This window comes from Acanthaster planci, linkage group LG09, assembly GCF_054643075.1.
Source record: "Acanthaster planci isolate LZ-2023a linkage group LG09, COTS_SCS, whole genome shotgun sequence".
In the NCBI taxonomy this organism is placed as follows: domain Eukaryota; kingdom Metazoa; phylum Echinodermata; class Asteroidea; order Valvatida; family Acanthasteridae; genus Acanthaster; species Acanthaster planci.
Window position 1 is genome coordinate 13,589,925 of NC_141785.1, and position 20,616 is coordinate 13,610,540.

Consider the following 20,616-nt stretch of genomic DNA (forward strand, 5'->3'; position numbering starts at 1 on the left):
GAATGAGCCCCATTATTTTTGCCGATTCTCTTCCGGCACCAATAACATCCTTCATAATAATCATTGTGACATTTCTTCCTGAGACGAGAGACCCGCAGATTCTTGCAAGCGACACCTCTGCTATAGCGGGACCCTCCTTCTGTCCAGCAAACACATGCCTGTATTCGTTCACAACGAGCACAAGCACGTGTTTGGATTCGAACCAGGAGTTGAATTGGAGGCACCGTACCACCTGTGTGCTATAAATCTATAGTCACCAGCAGGGGTGCAAACCACCACACAATTATCACCACCCTCCTCTGAACAATGCATCATTGTCATCACCACCTCACATCCAAACAACACTGATCTAGCTCTCCACCACCCCAGGCCTCCAATACACAGGTATACCAGCCGTCGCGAGCTTACTGTTTCGATTTTGACGTTGGTACAGTCATCAGTAACACGGTACCTCATGTGAGACCTCGCAGGTGACTCGTACAACCGAATCTCTTTGTTCCGATCCAAGTGAAAAGGCCCACACGATTCCGTCTCACGCACACAAACCACACCTGCGCAGTTTAAAACTCCGCGGGAGCCGGGGGTTGCTGGCAAGGTTAGTTTTAAGTCACACGTCACGAACCGAGAAGGGAATTCAACACGGACCCGTAGAAGCGCTGTATCGCACGGCAGACGTCAAGCCAAATTGTCCGGGGAATGCCTTCTCTTACAGTTTAGCAACACTGTAACTAAAGAGCAACTGGTTAAGTCACATGGAAAATTACCGAAAGGGGACGAAATTGAATGACAGGAATCATTTATTAGAGCCACGAGTTCCTGGTGACTAGATGATGGGCCACTTTGATGTCTCAATGAAAGACCGCGTGCATTTAACGGTCCTGTTCCTTGTCTTCATCCCGGGATCATCAGTACTAGCTTGGGAATTCAACACCCTCAATGACACTGTGGTAAGTTCGAAACAGTAATTATTTTCTCATTCCTTGAAGTTTGAATTTTGAAAAACGAGGAACTGTGATAGTCACCAGGGAGTTTGTTGTAAGCAAAATGCCTATGGCCTTCATCATTGTTGGGCATTTTGTGTATGGCGTAATTATTGTCGGACGAGCACACGAGAAACTTGTTTCGATTTGGGCACAATGGCAGGCCATTTACGGTTGACTGCGCAGACGGACAACAAACTCCTGGAGCCGACTTTGGTTAGAACATGGACGTAAGGAACAAACGCAGGGGACGACCGTGGGTTTGTAGCTCTATGGCAAAATGCACTGTACCACTACGGGGCTATCCTGTCTAATAGCTCCATGGTACCACTGACGTAATGTTGCAGTAGACTTTCACTATTCGCACAATAAGCGGAAAGTTCTTTCAATCCTGTGGGGAGAACTGCCGATATGCAAGGACCGTACTGTACTGTAGCAACCAGTGGGGCAAGTCATGGAGGAAGAACAACACAAGTAGAGTATGCTTTCTGCCAAATTTGATGCCAAGTCACATTTCTATGAGAGGTTTCTCAACTTTGCATAGAATGGATGAAATCAAAATCGAAGCGAAAGAAAAGACTGGTGCATGGTTCACGTCGACGACGTATAGCAGCAGAGACTTTGTTCGTAAATAGTATACAAAATCTTGTTGTGACGAGATCTTACTGTTGGTGTTTTTTTTTTTTTTTTGCACTTCTACACAACAGACAAATGAAGACACATACGTGTAATTTAAGTTAGGCCTACCATTGTTGAGCATCCGTACGTTTGCGGTTTCACGGGCTCTCTGCCTCGTATACAAACACACCAGCTGTGCATGACAAACAAAACAGCTTACAAACACAGGGTTCTTTCCCACACCGCTCCTCCAAATGTTACCGGTGAAGCCACAGTGCTTAACCACATCTAAAGTAAGATGTCTTGTTACCCCGTGCGTCCATCTCATTTAAGAGGTCAACTACCCCTTACAGATGCCATTCCCCTAAATGAAGGCCCGCCCCGCGGAACCTCTTCCCTCTTGTCGATGCAGTCTGAGCTGGCGGCGAGTATTCTGCGAATTTTATTCAAGGCCCATTTAAAACAGTGTAAAATCAGCACCGTTCAGGGCCCAGTAGCATGCACGCCAACATCCCTGAGATTTCTGAAACATAAATGAAATTCTTGTCTGGTCACTTATCTTTCAATTTCTTTTCAATTTTTTGTGGGTTAACCAATTACATTTTTAATTATTCCCACAAAACAAAATCACCCCCCAAAAAGTGATTTTCCGAAGTCCGATTGCAGCCATTTTTCAATTGCCAACCCTCAACTTTCTCGGGCACTTAGGACCATTTTTCAACCGTAGTTTTTAGCCCTTCTGCTCTCATATGAAAGCTCAAAGACCCAGGGAGTTGATCCTGGCAACGATTTACACAGTCTCACCATTTTGGGGGCCAAACAGTCTCCTTTTTCAAAAGATACTGTGGGGGCACTTTTAATGCTAGTGAGCCGGTCAAAAATTCTCACTTGAATTAGTGGTGTGCACCCTTACTTTTTCGGGTTTCCATTGTTAAGTTTTATTTGAGGACAGGGGAATACATTTTCAATGATGTTGACGCCAAGTGTGACCTCCAGAATTGCTAAAATTGAGGGCAAGTTCGCGCGGCAACCATTTTGTCAACTACTGGTCGAGTTTGCCTGGTAGTAACCACTGGTCGAGTTTGCCTGGTAGTAACCACAGGTTGAGTTTGCCTGGTAGTAACCACAGGTTGAGTTTGCCTGGTAGCAACCACTGGTCTAGTTTGCCTGGCAGTAAAGACTGGTTGAGTTTGCCTGATAGTAACCATTGGTCGAGTTTGCCTGGCAGCAACCACTGGTCGAGTTTGCCTGGCAGCAACCACTGGTCGAGTTTGCCTGATAGTAACCACTGGTCTAGTTTGCCTGGCAGTAACCATTTGAGTTTGCCTGATAGTAAACATTGATCAAGTTTGCCTGGCAGCAACCACTGGTTGAGTTTGCCTGATGGTAACCGTTGGTCGAGTTTGCCTGGTAGTAACTATTGGTTGAGTTTGCCTGGCAGCAACCACTGGTTGAGTTTGCCTGGTAGTAACCATTTGTCAAGCTTGCCTGGTAGTACAGTACCCAGGATTGTGCAAAGGTTACCACGGAAAATCCACCAATAGTCGACCAAATGTGTAGCGGTCGAACTTGACAGTAACTGCAGGACCATTCACCAAATTTCGGCTTCGTCTCAGTTACAACTCCACCTCGGGCAGGAGGATAATATTCTTTACATTTTCCAATGGCATTAAGTTTGGAAATACACCTGAATTTGGCCGCTATTCAACCAATTTGATATTTGAAGCAGAATATGAACCTAAATATTGAGCATGAGGGTCTCAACTGAGGGGAGATCAAAGCCGGATGCGGCTTTTTAATCGATTTTAATAGAACTGAAATCTTTTGGTCGGCTGAGGGTTGTACAGGCACTCTCATCATGCGCGCTTTTCGTAAACAGACGGCAATAGTTCGCAGAAATATCCCCATTGTATGGTTGTGTCAGATTTCATCTCCAAATGTACATTTGGCTCATTACTTCGTATTTTCATTTCGCGTCAGTAATCGCGTTTATTGTGTGGCGTTTTAATGCTGCCTGGTATTTTTCAACACCAATTGCCGGCCAGTCATAGCTTCAGTCACTGGTGGTACGCAGAAATGTGATTGTGAGATAATTTATAATAAACGCAAAACAGATGAATAGGATAATCTCTGTTGCAGTCAGAGATGGCGCACTCTGAGTCGGCAGACAGGTGCTGTCCGGATTTGTTTTCGAATTAACACGTCTGCAAAGCTGAATCCATACAAACAGACATGTAAACTCAAACACAGGACCAATGCACACATCATTCTCCTTGGCTACATGCTATGTCATTCCGATTAACGCAGTGGCGGCTAAGCATATCATGATCTCACTGTTTGCATAACAAAGACCCTGTTTGTGTTTCCTTTTTGGCAAACTTGGGAGATTTTGGCGGTACCGTGGGTTCAGCTTCAGGGAACCTTTTAAGTTAAAATTTCTTTCGGTCACAACAGTTGTTGACTTTAAAAACAAGTTGCTATATCTAAGCTCAGAGGCGTTCATGTATATTTTGAGAGAACGCGCCAAATAGATAGGCAACAGAAAAAAAGTAAATGTGAATCTGAAAAAAAAAGACTGTGCCTCGAGCCTTGGCTCCAAGCCAGGCCTGATCACGTCTCAGTTCTTGCTGTTGACGTCGTAAGTATAGTCTTCGAAGTTAGTTGGATTTTGGATTCAGTGACAAAACTCTGCTTATAATGCCTTGGGAAGTTGGAAGGTTTGTTGCGCCAAAGTTGGAACTTACTCCTCCAGGAACAGTGGATCTGTCAATGGGCAAAATTACCCAACAGATCTGTGAAAGAATCATCCTTTGATTAGACCCACAGTTAAAAACAATTCAGGTGGTATAATGCTTGGCAACTATGACATCTCTGGTCTAGTTTTTGTTTGGGTATATAAGCTTCAAAGTAGAGATTAATGTGTCATCTAGCTCTCTGTGAATAGATGTAAATTAAGCATTACTTTGTTGAAGATGAGAACATAAATCAATTATGCGCAATCATTTGGAGTATCTTATTTGCATTTGTTTCCTCTATGACGGTATTCTCATCTCAAAGGAACCCTGGGTTCGTTTTCCCAACAACTCCAAGCACGTGAGCGGGTTTGTGAAGAATTTCGCTTCCCGAGGAGACTCTGCAACCAATCAGACTCAGTTTTCTATTAGAATGAAGGCTGAGTGTCGGACGAGTCATAACTGCGCAATATTACCTGAAGGCCACTCAGTTAACTATAAGCAAGGGGTTTGTGGAAAAGCAGAGACACTTGCAAACTGAGACTTGGCTCTCAATTCAAGAAATTAGATTTTCCACATGAAATGATAAAACTCGTCGTATATATTTGTGTCGCTAGTTATAAACATTTTTACAGTGCTGGAAAAAGTTTTGGAAATACATTTGGTGTTTTTGCACATTTTTACCCAAACACATGATTTATTTACAATGTACATATGAAGGAAATGATATCATGAGAACTCAAAATCGGACGTCATTCTGCATAAAAGAATGTAGTTATCCCAAAATAACCCATGACTCAAACTGAGGGCAATGTGCTGGCGTCATGTTCAGCAGCAACATTTTCTACTTTTTATTTTCCCTCCCGTGGCTCAGTTTTTCTTGACAATGCACTGCTGGGAGTTTACCTTGCTCCGGCTTGGCACGTGCTGTTCTCAAGGTTACTCAATGCACGAGAGCTAACTATAATCACAAGCGAAACCCGGCTAAAAGTGAACCCGCCCAACTCAGCCAACAAAAGCACCTAACAAAACAATATTCATGTTGACCTGAATATTATAGTCCCCGGCGCGCGCACGTCCTGGTCCTATTCACGCCACATTTATTCGGACTCTTGGACTGACTGAAATTAAAAGAGATCATATTCTTTTGCATTCAGGGAAGATTCACACCTATGCGTGTCATTTACGCCTATCATCTGTGGTCCAAAATCCTGACAAAGTGATGGTCGATTTTGTTTGGATTTATTTGCTTTGAAGGTCTACTCAAGTATGCTTTTTAATGATGGCAGCGGTGGGTTGAGTGGAAGGAACCAAGATTTCAAAAAATTACTGAAAAATTTTGACTCCTGTGTCAAATTGGTATTTATTTATAAAACTTGTTTACTTTTTGTCAAGGGATGGAAATGAAGGGGGGACTTTCTCTAGAGGAACACACTAAAGGGCAGACATGTAGATATCAGTACAAAACTTCAGAAGGTCATTTGTTAAAGTGAATGGGCTGCGTGACTTCTCTTGAAAAGAAAGCGAAAACGTTTTTCTATCCGTAACTCTAAAAATCTATTTATAACTCTGTAATAGTAAGCAGCGATTTTTGTACAGGGAGACGGGGCCTTAGCGGTTTCAACGAACATTAAGAAATTGTGTGGAGGACGCAGTGGTATAGTGGGGGGGGGGAGCAACTCCCCCTCCCCCCATAACTCTTGCCCCTCTCTTCCCCTCCCGCCCTCCTTTTAGAGAGCTGCTACCGGTAGCCTACGTCATTCATTGAGAGGAAAACGAACAGCCGCTGATTATAAACTACGCACGGTTTGCCGTCACACATGTTGGTACACGTGTATATTAAATCTCTTCCGGGTGGGAACATCTAGTCGCTGGAAATACATGTATATACCGAAGTTGTCTTCCCTCCAGTTCTGAATTACGCCCATCTGGTTTTGCTGGAAACAACGGATTTGACAAACTAGCTCTCTTTATACCCAACTATACACTGAAAATATTTGCAGCGTGTGTTCTGATGACGACAAGAGTTGCTCCCGTCGGTGAAAAACGTCAAGCTACTTTAATCATACTGACGAGATATTGAAAGGATATTCGAAGATTAGCACACGACTGTGCTCGAAATCATTGGACGTGAGGGTTTTGGTCGTTATGACAAGAACTGTGCTCAAAAACATTGGATTTGAGAGGTTTGGTCGTTATGACAAGAACTAGCTCCTGACAAGTAAAGGGGGGGGGGAGTTCGATTTACCCATATTAGTTGGACACATTTTTTTTAATTGGAGGATTTGGTCATTAAAAAACCTCGATAGCTGTTGATTTCAACTATACTTTAACATCAATCTGTACTTCTAGATAGGGAAGCTTTTTAATTTAATAACCTCCCTATATGGTCCCTTTTATGGTCACAACTTCGTTTGACTCGGTAGTTTGTAATAACAGGTTGCTCCATGTACGACCTTCTCTTGATATTGCAATCCTAACTGGCAGCAGTGGATATACATAACCTTCAAATAATTCGTTTAACACCCGAGTACGATTCTATGACATAAAGAATGTCCTCCGGATCACCGTTGTGCATTTTTGGTCCCCGAAGGTTTCTTGGCTATAAGGGGCACCAATAGAAGAAACAGAACTGACGGCTTTTTAAATGTCACCTCGAAACCCTACCCACACAGTCAGACGTGTTTCTGATGTGTACGGAAGTGTAGATAACGTAAAATCGAATCTGACGCTTTCATTGATAATCACTTCGAATCCCATATACGGCCACGTATACAAGTAACTTACCGGTAATTAACTGTTTACTACTTTCACTGACCCCGTCCTCTCGCAAGGCAATGGTATGATCGAGTATTTTACGAGCAATGTAAAGTGTAAAATATTGCAATGTAAAAAATAAGTCTCTATAGGACAAAAGTACGAAGCCGAATACTTTCTTAATACTTTAATTGTTACAAACTGTTTGTCTGAAGTCTTAAATTTGTTTTGTAATCATACCTGTGTATATTTACCATCTAATGTCCATGTTCACTCGCATTTTTGTTCCCTCCCAACCGGTGCAATATGTAAAGTACTTTTCAAGTGAACTTGTCACTTGAAAAGTACTTTACTGGATCAGTTTTCAACATTGTTCCCTGCCCAGCGGGCTTCAGTAATTCCCGCCTGAATGCCTGCACTGCAGGGATGTTTGATCGTCATTTCACGTTCTAATTTCAAAGTCCAATTAGCATGTAAGAAGAAGATTCGGTTCCCCGCCGTCGGTGCTCAGTGCATGAATGTGAAAACAAAACAAAACGAAACAAAACAAAACAAAAATAGGTTTCACATTCCCAAAGTGTTTACAGTTTTACAGCTAAGTAGTTAACAATATTTAAATATTGCCACCGGCATCCTGAAAACATTAGGTTCAACTTTTTGTCGTGATGGAAACCTGTTGGAAGTTTGTCATAATTCGTTACGAAAAGAAAACAGAAACTGCGATTCATTTTTCACAAGCCAATTGGTATCGATATCTGGAGCCAAGTGTCTATACATGGAGGCCTTGAGGTGGCATCGCGCCGAGGCTTAACTTTATTTCAATGCATCGCGAATTGCTTTCACGACAACGTGATTTGTGTGATGGTATCCATTTTTTTTTTGTGAAAAGTGTTCCGAAAACTGAACAATGAGGCCTTCGCAGTTGCACAGGATTTCTCCTCAACTTGAAATCGAAAGGCTTTGTCGAAATAAACCACGAACAAAAACAACTTGTGAGATTCAGTGAGACATTCTCACCACAGTTTGGGAAGATTCTTTATGATATCCCCTCTTCCGATAATAGTAATGTACATGTAAAATGAAGTTTATGGTTGACCAAACCCAAACTTGAATTGCGTTGGTGTTGAAAATCTTCGTAGTGAGGTTTGGATTTACCATGGCCAATTAAACACAAAAGAGGGTTGTATTTTTCAAACTGTATCACTATGGACCCGCTCCAATAGTATTGAAATTGCGGATTAGAGTAGTGTTGTTATTTCCTCCGAGACTCTGTGGGTTTGCATGCTTACAAATCACACAGAGACCACATGCATGATTGTATTCAAATCCCAGGATAGCATAATAGAGGGACGACGCGTCTGTAGTCAGTTCGAGGCCGAAAGATAAATTCTCCAACGAACCGTGTCTGAAATATTTCAGCCGTCGTTGCCGTGCATGGTTGTCTGGCGTTTGACGTGTTGCAAATAAAGAAAATGCTTGAGCAAATTTACCAGCTGAAAACTCACCTACTAACGACTGGTCACGTACATGTGCATAGGATAGTTTGGCGTGTAGGATTTAGGTTAAGAAAGCTCACCTATTGTATAAGTGTTGAAATCGAATCTCTGTCCTTTTTTGAGCCTAAAAATTTGTTGATGTGCAGTCAAAATCAAGCCTACAAACATCAGGGCTGAGTGTAACAATGAGTTTTCAAGCAGGTTGCCAATCCAAGAATCATAACCTTGAGTGTGGCCCCCGGCAGGGGCGTAGCTAGGATTTTACTTGTGGGGGCACAAGGGGGGCACCAGCATCTTATGGGGGCACCAGCTTTCAGGAGTGTGGCTTTTGGGGATAGCTTTTGTTAGCCTTGTTCAATATTCATTCACCCGGTTTTTTTAGGGGGGGGGGCAACGGGGGAACCAGGAATTTGTGGGGGGGGGACGTCCCCCAGGCCCCTGAGGCTACACCACTGGCCCCCGGGTCATTTCTATTCATCAAACAGACCAAGTTTTCGGACCCAAACTACCTGTTTTTTGGGCCCAATTCCGCCACTGTTGAGGCACATAATGAGTTTACCAATTCTGAATGTGAAAAGAATGAAAGCAAAAAGGAGACACGAGAAGTGATCAACAGCATTCGAGAAAAATGCGCAAAAATCACACCTAAAATTAAAGCTGTTATGTTCAGGTGGGATCATCGCGCAAAAATCTAGTAAACGCCTCAAGAACATCTTCACCAGATAATGTGTCATGAATCCGCTCCCACAATGTGCAGTGGTGAGCAATGGCGGTGCTGCACAGTCTGTGAACTTCTTACCTTTCACCAACATTCAGCGAATTGAAATATCTCGTGCGCATGCGGTGTCGTCAGGGTGGCCGGCTGTCGCAAACGAGTGCGATGAATCATTATTGTCAACAAAGGTACAACACAACACCGAGCGTTAACCATGGTACGTGTATACCAAAGCACCTGGGCTTACCATGAATAGGCCCAGGCCCACCGCTGGCGCTCGACTCTCCAGCGCTGCAATTCTCGGTACAAGTTAGTCGCAACTTAACATGCACATTTTTTTATCTTTGAAACGTCGCTGTATCGTACACAGGTAAAACAGAAGACAGAAGAATAGTGAGCAAGCCGTGTCTGGGTCCCGAGTAAGCCCGCAATATTTTCCAATGTCATTTTTAAGGTGGAACCGGTTGCCGAAAATTTCAGGTGTCTTCCCCTGAGTCAGAAAAGATTCCCCCTTACACCCCCTTGTCCGAAACGGTATGCAGAGCAACCTTTTCGTCTACTGCCGCCTAATACGTGTCAACTTGTTTTCAACCGATGAAGACCTAGACTTAGTCCCACACACAATTTCACGCGGCTTCAGTTAAACCTACCAACGAGTGCTATGCGGATTTTATATAACAGGTTTTGCCCTTACCCAACGTATATTAATAAGCACTGTATGCTCAGTGCTTGTCCGAGAGCTTGCGAGTGCTATGCGGGTCCACCAATTAATGCGACACTTTGTCATAATGATTACAGGTGACTTCTTTATAATGCATCGTGCTCTTTATTCGGCAAATTCCCTTGTCATTGTAACTGTCATCTTGTTTCTTGATACAGCCTTATTTTGAGCAGTTTGGATACATTGCTCCAGTGGAAGACGGTCAGCTTCAAGACGCCGAAGTTCTTCTCGATGCACTCCATAGATTCCAAGATATATGCGGCGTCACAAGGACGGGTAAGTTCGATGGATGGAGCTCTTTATAGCGCCTGGCCGTTGGGCAGCTCCGACTTTGGGATTTTCTCCACGGATATTTCCAACAGAATGGCATTTACGAAAGTCTGAAAATGTTTGTCATCTGTATTTACGCAGTCAGCGTTGATCAGTTGATCCTGAAGCAGAAAGACTAAAAGCGTGAGGGTTGTTCTTTTAAAAAAAATGGGCAAATTAAGCAGTTGGGTAAAGCTGTAATTTGAGTTTGGCCATTTGTAATAAAACTTGTGTTCATTTTCGTTGTAATTTTTCTAGATTAGTTAAGTTTTCGCAGGAAGTTAAGAATTCATGTTTCCAGTGATACATCGGTTGATGCGCTTCATTTCTACAATGTGATACGCTTCTCTTTGGCAAAGTGAAGTGACACGTTGAAGTACGTGTTAAAATATGGCAGTTGTCTAGAGCAGGTCCATAAGTACGTTTCGTTCAGTTGTTTTTCAATCCTCAAAAGAATTCAAACATTACTTCTTTCTCAATTTTAAAACCAAAAAGGAAGCAAGATTTTTTTTATTCTTTAAATCCAATATACTGCGCATCTTCTCTCACTTCAAAGTAGTGTGACCTGGCTGAGCTGGGTCAGAGAAAAATAAATATGAGATCTGCTGTTACTTTAGTGCCTTAGCTGTCCGTGAGAAAAACAATTTTTTCCTTTCACATTTTTGGTAAAGAATTATTTATAATCCTCGACGCGGCTGTGGACATTTGGCGGGCTATTGTCTTTATTATCAACAGTGGAAAATGTTCGCTACTTTCCTTCTTCAAAAATGTGTTGGAAAAGATTTTCTTCTTTTCCTTTTACACATTTCCAAACTTTTGCTATCGTTTTCAAATCGAAAAGTAGCAAATCAAAAAGTATTAAGGAATCGACTGCACATAGACGGGAGATTAGAAGCCTCGAAATTCAGTGGCATATCCAGTGGAGGAAAGTCGCTCCCCCTGCGTATAAGAGACATACTGAAATTTAAAAATAAATTATTTCATGTTTAGAAATTGAATACACCAGCATTCTAGAAACGGTGCTACGAATTTCTTTGCTTTGGGAAGAATTCTCTGACGAATGAAAACATTGGGCGGTCGTTTTTGCAAAAAACTGTCTCCCCTTGGATCTAAACCTGAATACGTCATTGCTTGTAGTTTGCTTAGTAAACTTGTTCAGCAATGGAAAAGGGTTTTTAAAAACGGATTGCCAATAATGCACACACGTGCGCATGGGGCCAAATAAACCCCTGTTGTAAACTGAAAGTTATGAAGTTAAGATTCATGATTTTGTCAACACCTTTTTTTTTTTTTTTTTTTTGGCTTTTTGATTTTTTCTAGACGGTAAAATGGACGAAGCAACCGCAGCGTGCTTCCAGCGGAAGCGATGCGGTAACCGTGATTTTGAGCCGGGCAGCCGGGGCAGTTCTGGACGCGGTCGCAAGCGCCGCTACTACATCCCGACTGAGGCCGAGTCGTGGCAGCCAGAGTCCACTCACATCACCTACGACATTGTCATGTACTCCGATGACCTCCCACCTAGCGTCATCGATGATTCCATCAAGCGTGCTTTTGAGGTGAGGGGGTGGTGTGGATCTTGAGCACCCGGGAGTTTTCTGGGAAGCCACGCCGGCCAGTTTCATCAGTTTGGGGTGTCTCTGGTGCGGTGACAGTGTAAACCGCCTGTGAAACACCGCTCATAGATGATCTCAGAGTTGCTACTGAAATGTTAACTCAGCTGACTGGTGGTAGATTCCCAAAGTTGGCTGAACAAAACGGAGGGAAGACTTTGCTTCTCCCTATAAGAAATTCTCGGGTGAAGATTCATGAAGGCTCTCGACATAAGGCGGTGGTTGTAAATTTACCCCAGCGCCATTTCTTTTTCTCGACACACAAACACATATTTCATTGAACAGTCTAGTCTGGCATCGCCAATTTGCCATCAAAAGGACCAAGCAAGTATCAGCTACTGACTCTCTTATTCCCAGATTAAGTGGATTATTTTTATTGTTCTCAATTTTCCATTGAGGTTATTTGTTTCCCATAGGGCCTAGTCCATAAACTTTGTTTTACGTTTTATCTCGTTTGTTTTCAACGCTGAGTCGATTTCCCTCTGTTATTTGTTAAATCTTGTTACTCGTATCTCTCCTCATCCCACTCCATCGTCCATACTCGGTCCAATTAAACACGCCTATTAGGCCCTTCTGGTCTTCAGAGCGATTTGAAATTTCAACCAAATTTAACCTCACAAAGATAAAGGACACCTTTGATTATTGCCACTGTTTGTTCGAGCAGTTTAACTGTCTCTCTACTGGTTCATTTTGATTTTTTTTCCTTCTAAAGGTGTGGTCCAACGCCACAGCGTTGTCCTTCGAGCGCAGACGAGGCGGCCAGGTGGATATTACTCTCTCGTTTTACCCCACCATGGAGGAGCACGGCGACAACATGCCGTTTGACGGGCCAGGCCGGATTCTGGCCCACGCCTTCTGGCCGTGGAGTGAGGACCGTCTCAAATCTGACGTGCATTTAGATGAGGCGGAGACGTGGACGGCTAGGTCCTACTCGGGTAAATAGTTTATATATCATGCTGGGCAGAAACTGTAAATCAAGAAAATTTAGCACTTCCAGTAATAATTGGTCAGTGGAGATACAAAAAATATAAATCCATTTTGATCCTTTGAGAAAATAAAGAGCCCATGATGCACTAACCGAGACTGTCAAATCCATTTTTATCTTGAGACTTCATGAAAAGTTAAATTTATGGAAAATTTAAACTGTTGAATAAAATTAGTCATAAGGGGACGAGTTTCCTCATAAAAATACTGTTATCTTGCTTTGTATAACTCTTCATTAAAAAGTAGTCCAAATTTGTTCGTCCCTTAAGTACGTTAAAAGCATTGGAATGGTGTTGGTTGTGCAGTGCGAGCAATTTCATTCCTTTTAAAGTATCAATTGATCATAAAAACAAAAGACCCCAAAAGATAAATAAGTTAAAAGTAAAAGTAAATCGAGTAAAAAAGCGAGATTTTGCAGACTGTATTAATGAAGTCTATTTCGTGTCACATTAAACCTCCTTTTTAAAATAGGGGCCAACTTATGGCTGGTTGCCGCTCATGAGATTGGCCACTCGTTAGGCCTGGGTCACAGCGTCATCTTCGGCAGTCTGATGTTTCCATTTCACTTCGGCTACGATCCCGACTTCACATTACACGAGGACGATATCAATGGCATACAGGCACTCTACGGTACTGCAATGTTCCACTGTCATTTTTACTGCCGGTACTTTCGCATTGTCGGCGTTACTTTACGGTCGACTAAATCACCACTATATTGGTATGCCCCATTCAGTACTGCAACACCCGTACTTGTATTTGAGTATACTTTCTGGTACACTTTTACTCCCTGGCTCGTTCCCATGGAAATGCAATGGACTATAGCACTGACACTATTACATGACAAAGTTTCAACGAAACAATACCGGGCACAAGATCCTTTAAGAGACAAGTCACCAGTAACAAAAGATAAGCAACGATTGAAGGAATACCTTCGTTGCTGTTCATTTGAATAGCTTGCGACAATTACAAGTTCACATCGGAGGTCTTATGTTGGTCTTGTGATTGTTTTAAGAGGATTGGATTATACTAACTTTCATGTACAGGATCAATACAGAATCTGTAGTTTTATCGTGTGAGTCACAAAATCTCCATCGATTCCACATCTGACCTACCACCGTTACCAATGACGTACTTCCTTTTCTTTCTTCAAATACTTGACGGCGATTTTTGTTCACTGTTTCTCCAGGTGACGTTGTACCGACGCAAGTCACAGATGCCCCGGATATATGCCGCGTGGTGATGGACGCAGTAATGGTGGACGGATTTACATACATCTTTAAAGGTAGGCCCCAAGTGATATTTCAAATCAAGCCCCTTTCAACCGTGTCGCTGTTTTATAGTTTGGAATGACAAAGAATCAGTGAAACACGAATGCATAAGTTAGGATGACATTCTTCGGCCGTTCGTTAGCAGCTTCGTTACGAGTCCTTTTTCCAAATCCAAAATCGATGCCCAATCTCAAAGCACTGTTTAGCATATGATTCTTTGCCTAAAGGGTCTGTTATGAAGACCCATACGTGCTAAACTCGGTACAGTAAGATACTTTCCATGGACAAAATAATGTTTTAAAGAGTACTGAAGCAATTATGCGTGCGTTAGAACACCCTGGGTATGCTAAAATTGTTGCAGATTGTTTCTACTTGAAGAAGAATCATGTTTCTGATCATCTTTTATAGGCAGTGCAATGACATCGGCCGCTGGTGTTCACACGAAAAGTGGAGATTTGATTTCTATCTTATTCTTATATCAGTTATGATCACTTGCCTTTGAAGTATTTCTGGGAACGCTATACATTTTTTTTCGTTGCAGGTGAATACTATTGGAAGATTTTCAACGGGCGACCAGAGCCCGGATTTCCACGGAGGATATCAGAACGGTGGCCCGGATTGGAAGGGAGCATCGATGCTGCACTCACCGTGAAAAATGAATACGTCTGGATGCCACACACGGGCAAAACTTATTTCTTCAAAGTAATACTTATGGCAGTGTTAAGCTGATAAAACTGAATTGCTCGTTTATCATCATCGCCAGCCCCGATTCTCCCCCCCCCTAATTTTTACAATATATGACGATTTACATTTTTGAAATGAAATTTTCACCTTTTTCAACTTTGAAGACTACATGGCACCGCAAAAAATGGTCTGGCGTCTGTCTCTATTCTGTCGCAGAAGTTTTGCGTTACGTTCTTACGGTCTTGCGCTGGTCATTCTTGCTATCCATGCTGTGGGCTAGTTTGTTTCACGCGGATCCGGACCGCGATCAGTTATCCGTCGCTGGTTAACTGACACCCAAAACCGCCTAATGGATGGAGCGAACCATTGGTAGGATCACTGATCGAGATCCAGATCGGTATGAAACAAACTGGCAAGTCCAAGGATGGCAGTCCAAACATCAAAGGCCCTCCCCGCCAAAAAAATCTGACTTTGAGTGATGATGAACAAGCACATGATTTTGATCAGCATCTGTTAAATGAACCTTTGCTTTGAAACTTTGTTGATATCATATGTGGTTGTTTCGAAGTTCGGAAAAATGCAAATCAACTGTTGAAGCGAGTCTTCGTTTTGACCTCGTTACCTTTCCCTTGTTCCAAATTACAATTTGTTCACCTTTTTTCCAACCAACACGGCGGGCAGGGCAAAAATCCAAAATTAAATTAGGCTTTACATCTCTCCGACGCAAATCCATCCCTAGAAATACGACTTTTTCGTTTCAATATTCAACAAAAGGGAAACACTCTGTGATCACGGAAGTTAAGATGAAAAAATACATTCACCTTCTTTCTTTCTTTTTTAAATCAAAGGACCGGCATGTATGGCGGTACACTCTGAGCAGCCTCGACGAGGGTTTCCCCAAGGACGCTGCCGAAGAATTCCCAGGGTTTCCCTCGGACGTCCAGAAGATCAAAGGCATCTTCGAGATCAGCGGGAACGGGGAGACCTACATCTTCATAGGTAACTAGAAATGGCTGTTTTCTGCTCACGTGTTTGCCCACTGTTTCATCCACTGTGCCTCATTGAAGACCCTAGCATAAAGCCTTCCTTATAAAGTGATTTTTATGTGTATTTACACCTTGTAGATGGCGGCTTCTACGTGTACAGTTGGCTTGGTTTCCAAGGCCCCTATACCCTACAGGTTTTCAGTGGCGTTCCTACCAACATTGTTGGCGCAATTCAGTGGACCGACAACTACATCTATTTCTTCACCGACGACTTCCTGTATTACCAGTGCGGCCCCTGGAGCTTCACCGTCAGCCGCGGGTTCCCACAACACGCGCACGTGGACTGGATTGGTTGCTCAAGCGACTCGGCCGATAGCCTACGATTGGCTGGGACGGCCGAGACGTTGCAACATTCCGAGGGTCAGGATTTATTAACCGGAACTGGCTCAGATCGGTCGTCAGCGCAGGCCACCAGCACCTGGACGTTTAGCATGATTGCTCTCAGTTCAAGTGTAATAGCTTTGACATGAGTCGGCGTTCCTGATAGTGCAATTGGCGTGGCACCACAGCCTAGGCAATGCCAGCTAGTGGCAAGGGCCCAACTGCCTTGATAGCACAGGGATGTATCTTATGCTCAAGAAATATCTGTATACCAGGCCTTGCCATGGGCGTTGACAGGATTGTTGGGGTTTTTTTTGGGGGGGGGCAAAGACTCCTTGGTAGCAAACTGATATAACTGTTAATGGTTAACGGCGGAACGGGGCCAATTTCAAGGTATGTTGAAGCAAATTGGTCATTTTCGTCCCTTTCCTCCATTTTTGGTTTCTCTCGCTTTTTCCCCAGCACCATGCCTTCCTCCCCGCCTAGCCTACCTCAGGTCTCGCCCCTGTACCCTTCGTCTCATTTTGAACGCCCCAAAAAATGGCGAACCAGTTGAAATAGGCACAGAGGCGAAGACATAGCATGATTACTTTAGCATCACCCAAAGCATATTTAGAGCCGTATCTTAATAGATGTACTAATTTCATGAAAAGTTATTATTGGGGCGTGGTCGGCTGACGAGGCCGGTTAATACAACAGGTGGAATATACACACTGTGCCAAGGACCTACGAAAATTTGGAGACCAATCAGGAATTGGAATTCCTAAGAAACATTTGAAGACCTACAAAAGTTATAGTGTACCACAAAATACATACACTCTTACGCAGATAAAGAAAAATGTTTCCTAAAAAGTTTATTTTTTTTCTTCAGAATTTTTGATTTGGAGGAACTTTAATCAAGCTAGTTTCACAGCTTTCTAACAGTATTGCTGACCAGCAAACTCAAATTGATGTTGGTATACCATAAAAACTCCACATCCGGTCCTAACTGTATACTGCAGACATTACAGGACAGACTATCGTGGAGCATCGGATGAACGAATCCGTTTCTAAATTGGTATCTCCGAGTAACACATAGAGAATATTAGACTTCGACACTTACCGGTACATTAGTACAGTATATGAATGATAACGTTCTTATACTTGAACGTTGGCTTAAATGCAAGTGGAAGGTTCGTACGAAAGCCTACTAATGGCATATAAAAAAGTAAAGTATGCATTTTCTAAAATTGAAGTACCGGTGAAGTGTTTCAACTTCGTTTTTATGAGATTCTTTTCCGAAGTTAGATCTTACCAAATAGGTAATTTGAAGTTCGTTTTTACGAGATCGATCTTTAGATATATATATATAAAAGGTTTTTGAGGAATACATTTTCAACTTGGTTTTATAATATATTTCTCAAGGTTATTTGTGAAGATACACTTTTTTCAAGTTTTGTTTTAGGAGACTTTCGTTTCGAGATCTAATTGTTAAAACATTTTTATGTATGAAATATATTTGTAAAGTTTAATTTCATGAGAAATATTTTGAGATCGCACTGTGTTGTTTAAACGACCTCTCGCCTGAGAGCCAACGCCCTCAATTCCCCAAACGCATTTCGTAAACTTTACACATTCAGAAAACAAGTCTGAAAATTTATATTTTTCTTTTTCAAGGCATACCCCTCTTAAAACGACTTTCCACCCGAATAGAAATAATTTCCACCCAAATAGAAATAATGTCCCAAGAATAACTTTCGTTAAAACGACCTTGGGAATATTATCTCGTGAAAACTAACTTGAATAAAAAATCTCATAAACTAAAAAAAATGCATATGTACTTCACTTTTAAAATGTGTATTTCATAGCATTATGGGATTTGGTATGGAAAAGTGTGAATTGCACATAGCCGCATGAGACAGTTGACCACTATGACTTGCCAACGAGGTTAGGAGGTTTTTTCAAAGCGGGTTTTTATCTCGAGTGACTTTAATATAACAACTGTTGCGCTGCGAATAACCTTTTTCACGTCTATACTAATGGTCTAAGGAAAGTCTAAACCCAAATGTGGCGTCATCATAAAATCTAGCCAAAGATTAGAATACATTGATAGGTTTGAAAATTTCAGAATCTTTGCGAAAATAATTGGAATTGGGAGACGAAATGCCGACCTGTTTCTAATTTGTGCGCCACCCTTACATGTACGAGTGTAGATACAGGCAAATTAGATAATATTGAAATAATTGTGTCATAATAGTGTATATACAGAATTTTGTTGAATACTTTTAAGAGTTTATATCTAACTTTAGAAGGTTCAGAAAAGTTACATTTGCAATAAAATACGAACAACTTGCAATGCAACTTAGTGAGTTATGATATTGCACACCTTTTTTCAAATACATGGACAGCATTTTGAGCCAACTGAAAGGACAATATTGAGTTCAAGAAGCCTCATATACAAGACGATAACATAGATAAACCAACAGCAGCCACAGAGAAATAAGAATGGAAAATATGCCCATTCGTACATTAGTTATGTGTAACGTTTGCTTTTTCATTCCATTAGGCTTCGTGCTCTGTAAAAAAATGTTTACAAACTACATAATATATTAAATTAAACTTGTGTTCATTGTTCAAAATTACAAAAACTATGCGAAGTTCACAAATAAGGTTCATGTGCATTTGTTGCCACGAAAAAGCTCTTAAATCATATGTGACATTTTAATAAGACACACAGACTCAACACGAAATACAGAAATCACTTGCAAATAAGTAAGAGAAAGTAGATTAGTTCTTCAATTTCGAATACAACAAATAAATATTCCCTTTCAGCAAGTACACTTGCAAATTGGTTGTTTTTGTACATTTTGCCTCAGTTTTTAAGAATCTAACAGATTGATGTGTTACAAGACAGCTACATCTGACAGATAAAACCTTTGGTTTAACATAGTTTCAAAAGCCAACATACTATCCAAATACTGAGATCTAAAAATGTCAAGTGCATATTGAAACAAGTTGGTATGTGCTTTGCTTGCTCTCTAAATCTGAAAATATACAACACTCCTGTTTTTAACCCAATGTAATGTACAGAATTAGGATAAGTGGACAACTTGATTGTCAAAGTTTACCATACTGGAAAATAAAGCCCGAAACGATTTTTTTTCTTACAAAGTCTCCCCTTCATCATACTCACCACCAATGCAGGATTCATTCTAATGAGGCATACGTAAAAATAAGAACCCGGACTGGCAACGTGTCCTCTAACAGCAATCATGACCAAGCAGTTAGGAGAGATCTATCGAATGCATTGCTATGCTCACAGCATGTACAGGAGGCGTTTTAGTGAGGGATTGATGACCCAACCATCAAGTTTCCAATCCAGGGCAAGAAAATCCATATCCTCGACTTGCTCCTTTACCACCAGGCTCTCTTGGTCAATTGTGTCTTCAGTTCTGCATGAGAAAGGAAAACCATGAAGGCTTTTAAAACCTGCAGTACAGAGCTCTGGCTGGAACAATCTTGTGACATTAATGAATGACACATGAAACTAATGCCAGTTGCTTTGGAAGTGAAGCTACAGTGTTATAGTCAGGTAATCGAATGTCCACCTTAGGACGAGCAAACATCATCCAGTATTTGACTTTCCATGGAATCAATTAACAGTGAAGTAATAACGTATCAATCTTTAATGCATCCTGGTAAAGTTGCCAACTGACTTTACAGTTGAGAGCGTTTGAACTTCTTTTTTCATTGATCCTCATCGACCCTCAAACTTCATAGAACAGAAATAAAGCCAATGATATCAGGTTACTGCTAGGACTAAAATGCTGCAAATGATTTTTAGTGTGTAACAATATGAAATTGAGATTCTATCTGAAACTTTACAAAGAATGCAATTCCGACAGTACTGTCTACAAAAATCCTGTTCCAAACATATAGTTACTTTATTTTTGTCACTTCAAATTAATTCATTTTGTTCCGTTTGAATTGTCGGAGCTTTCTATTTCCCATGTTCACACATAATCGCTGTAGTGTGACCGTTCCAGAAGAGAGCAAATGGCACAAGAGTTTTTGGACCAAAGTGGGTGAAACTGTCTGCCTCAACCAGTTGAAGGGCATCTTGAATCTGATCTGTGTTCACATCCACCACAGCCTCAAAGACAGCAGTGTTAAACTCCTAAAATGAAGAGAAATCTCAAAGTTTATGTATATGATCCCCATCATTCAAAAGAATACCGAAGGAAGGAATACATTTTTGACAAGTACAAGCTCTAACTGTGCTGAACTCGAAGTCAAGTTTGCACAATGCCTATGGAACTCTGCCAACTATCAGATAGCCTAATCAGTTCAATTTATTCATTTCAAAGCAAAATGTAACAATTGCTCATTTAATAGC

At 41.6% G+C, this 20,616-nt stretch overlaps 1 protein-coding gene across 1 annotated transcript; it reads left to right on the forward strand.

Annotated features, from left to right (window-relative positions):
• Positions 1–435: 435 nt before the first annotated feature.
• LOC110982266 (interstitial collagenase A-like) lies at positions 436–18,585 on the forward strand. The gene is made up of 9 exons (XM_022240564.2): positions 436–947; positions 10,178–10,295; positions 11,649–11,884; positions 12,651–12,873; positions 13,394–13,552; positions 14,109–14,204; positions 14,732–14,892; positions 15,723–15,873; positions 15,999–18,585. The coding sequence occupies exons 1-9, from the start codon at positions 828–830 to the stop codon at positions 16,388–16,390; spliced, it is 1,656 nt and encodes a 551-aa protein (XP_022096256.1). The 5' UTR covers positions 436–827; the 3' UTR covers positions 16,391–18,585.
• Positions 18,586–20,616: the final 2,031 nt, after the last annotated feature.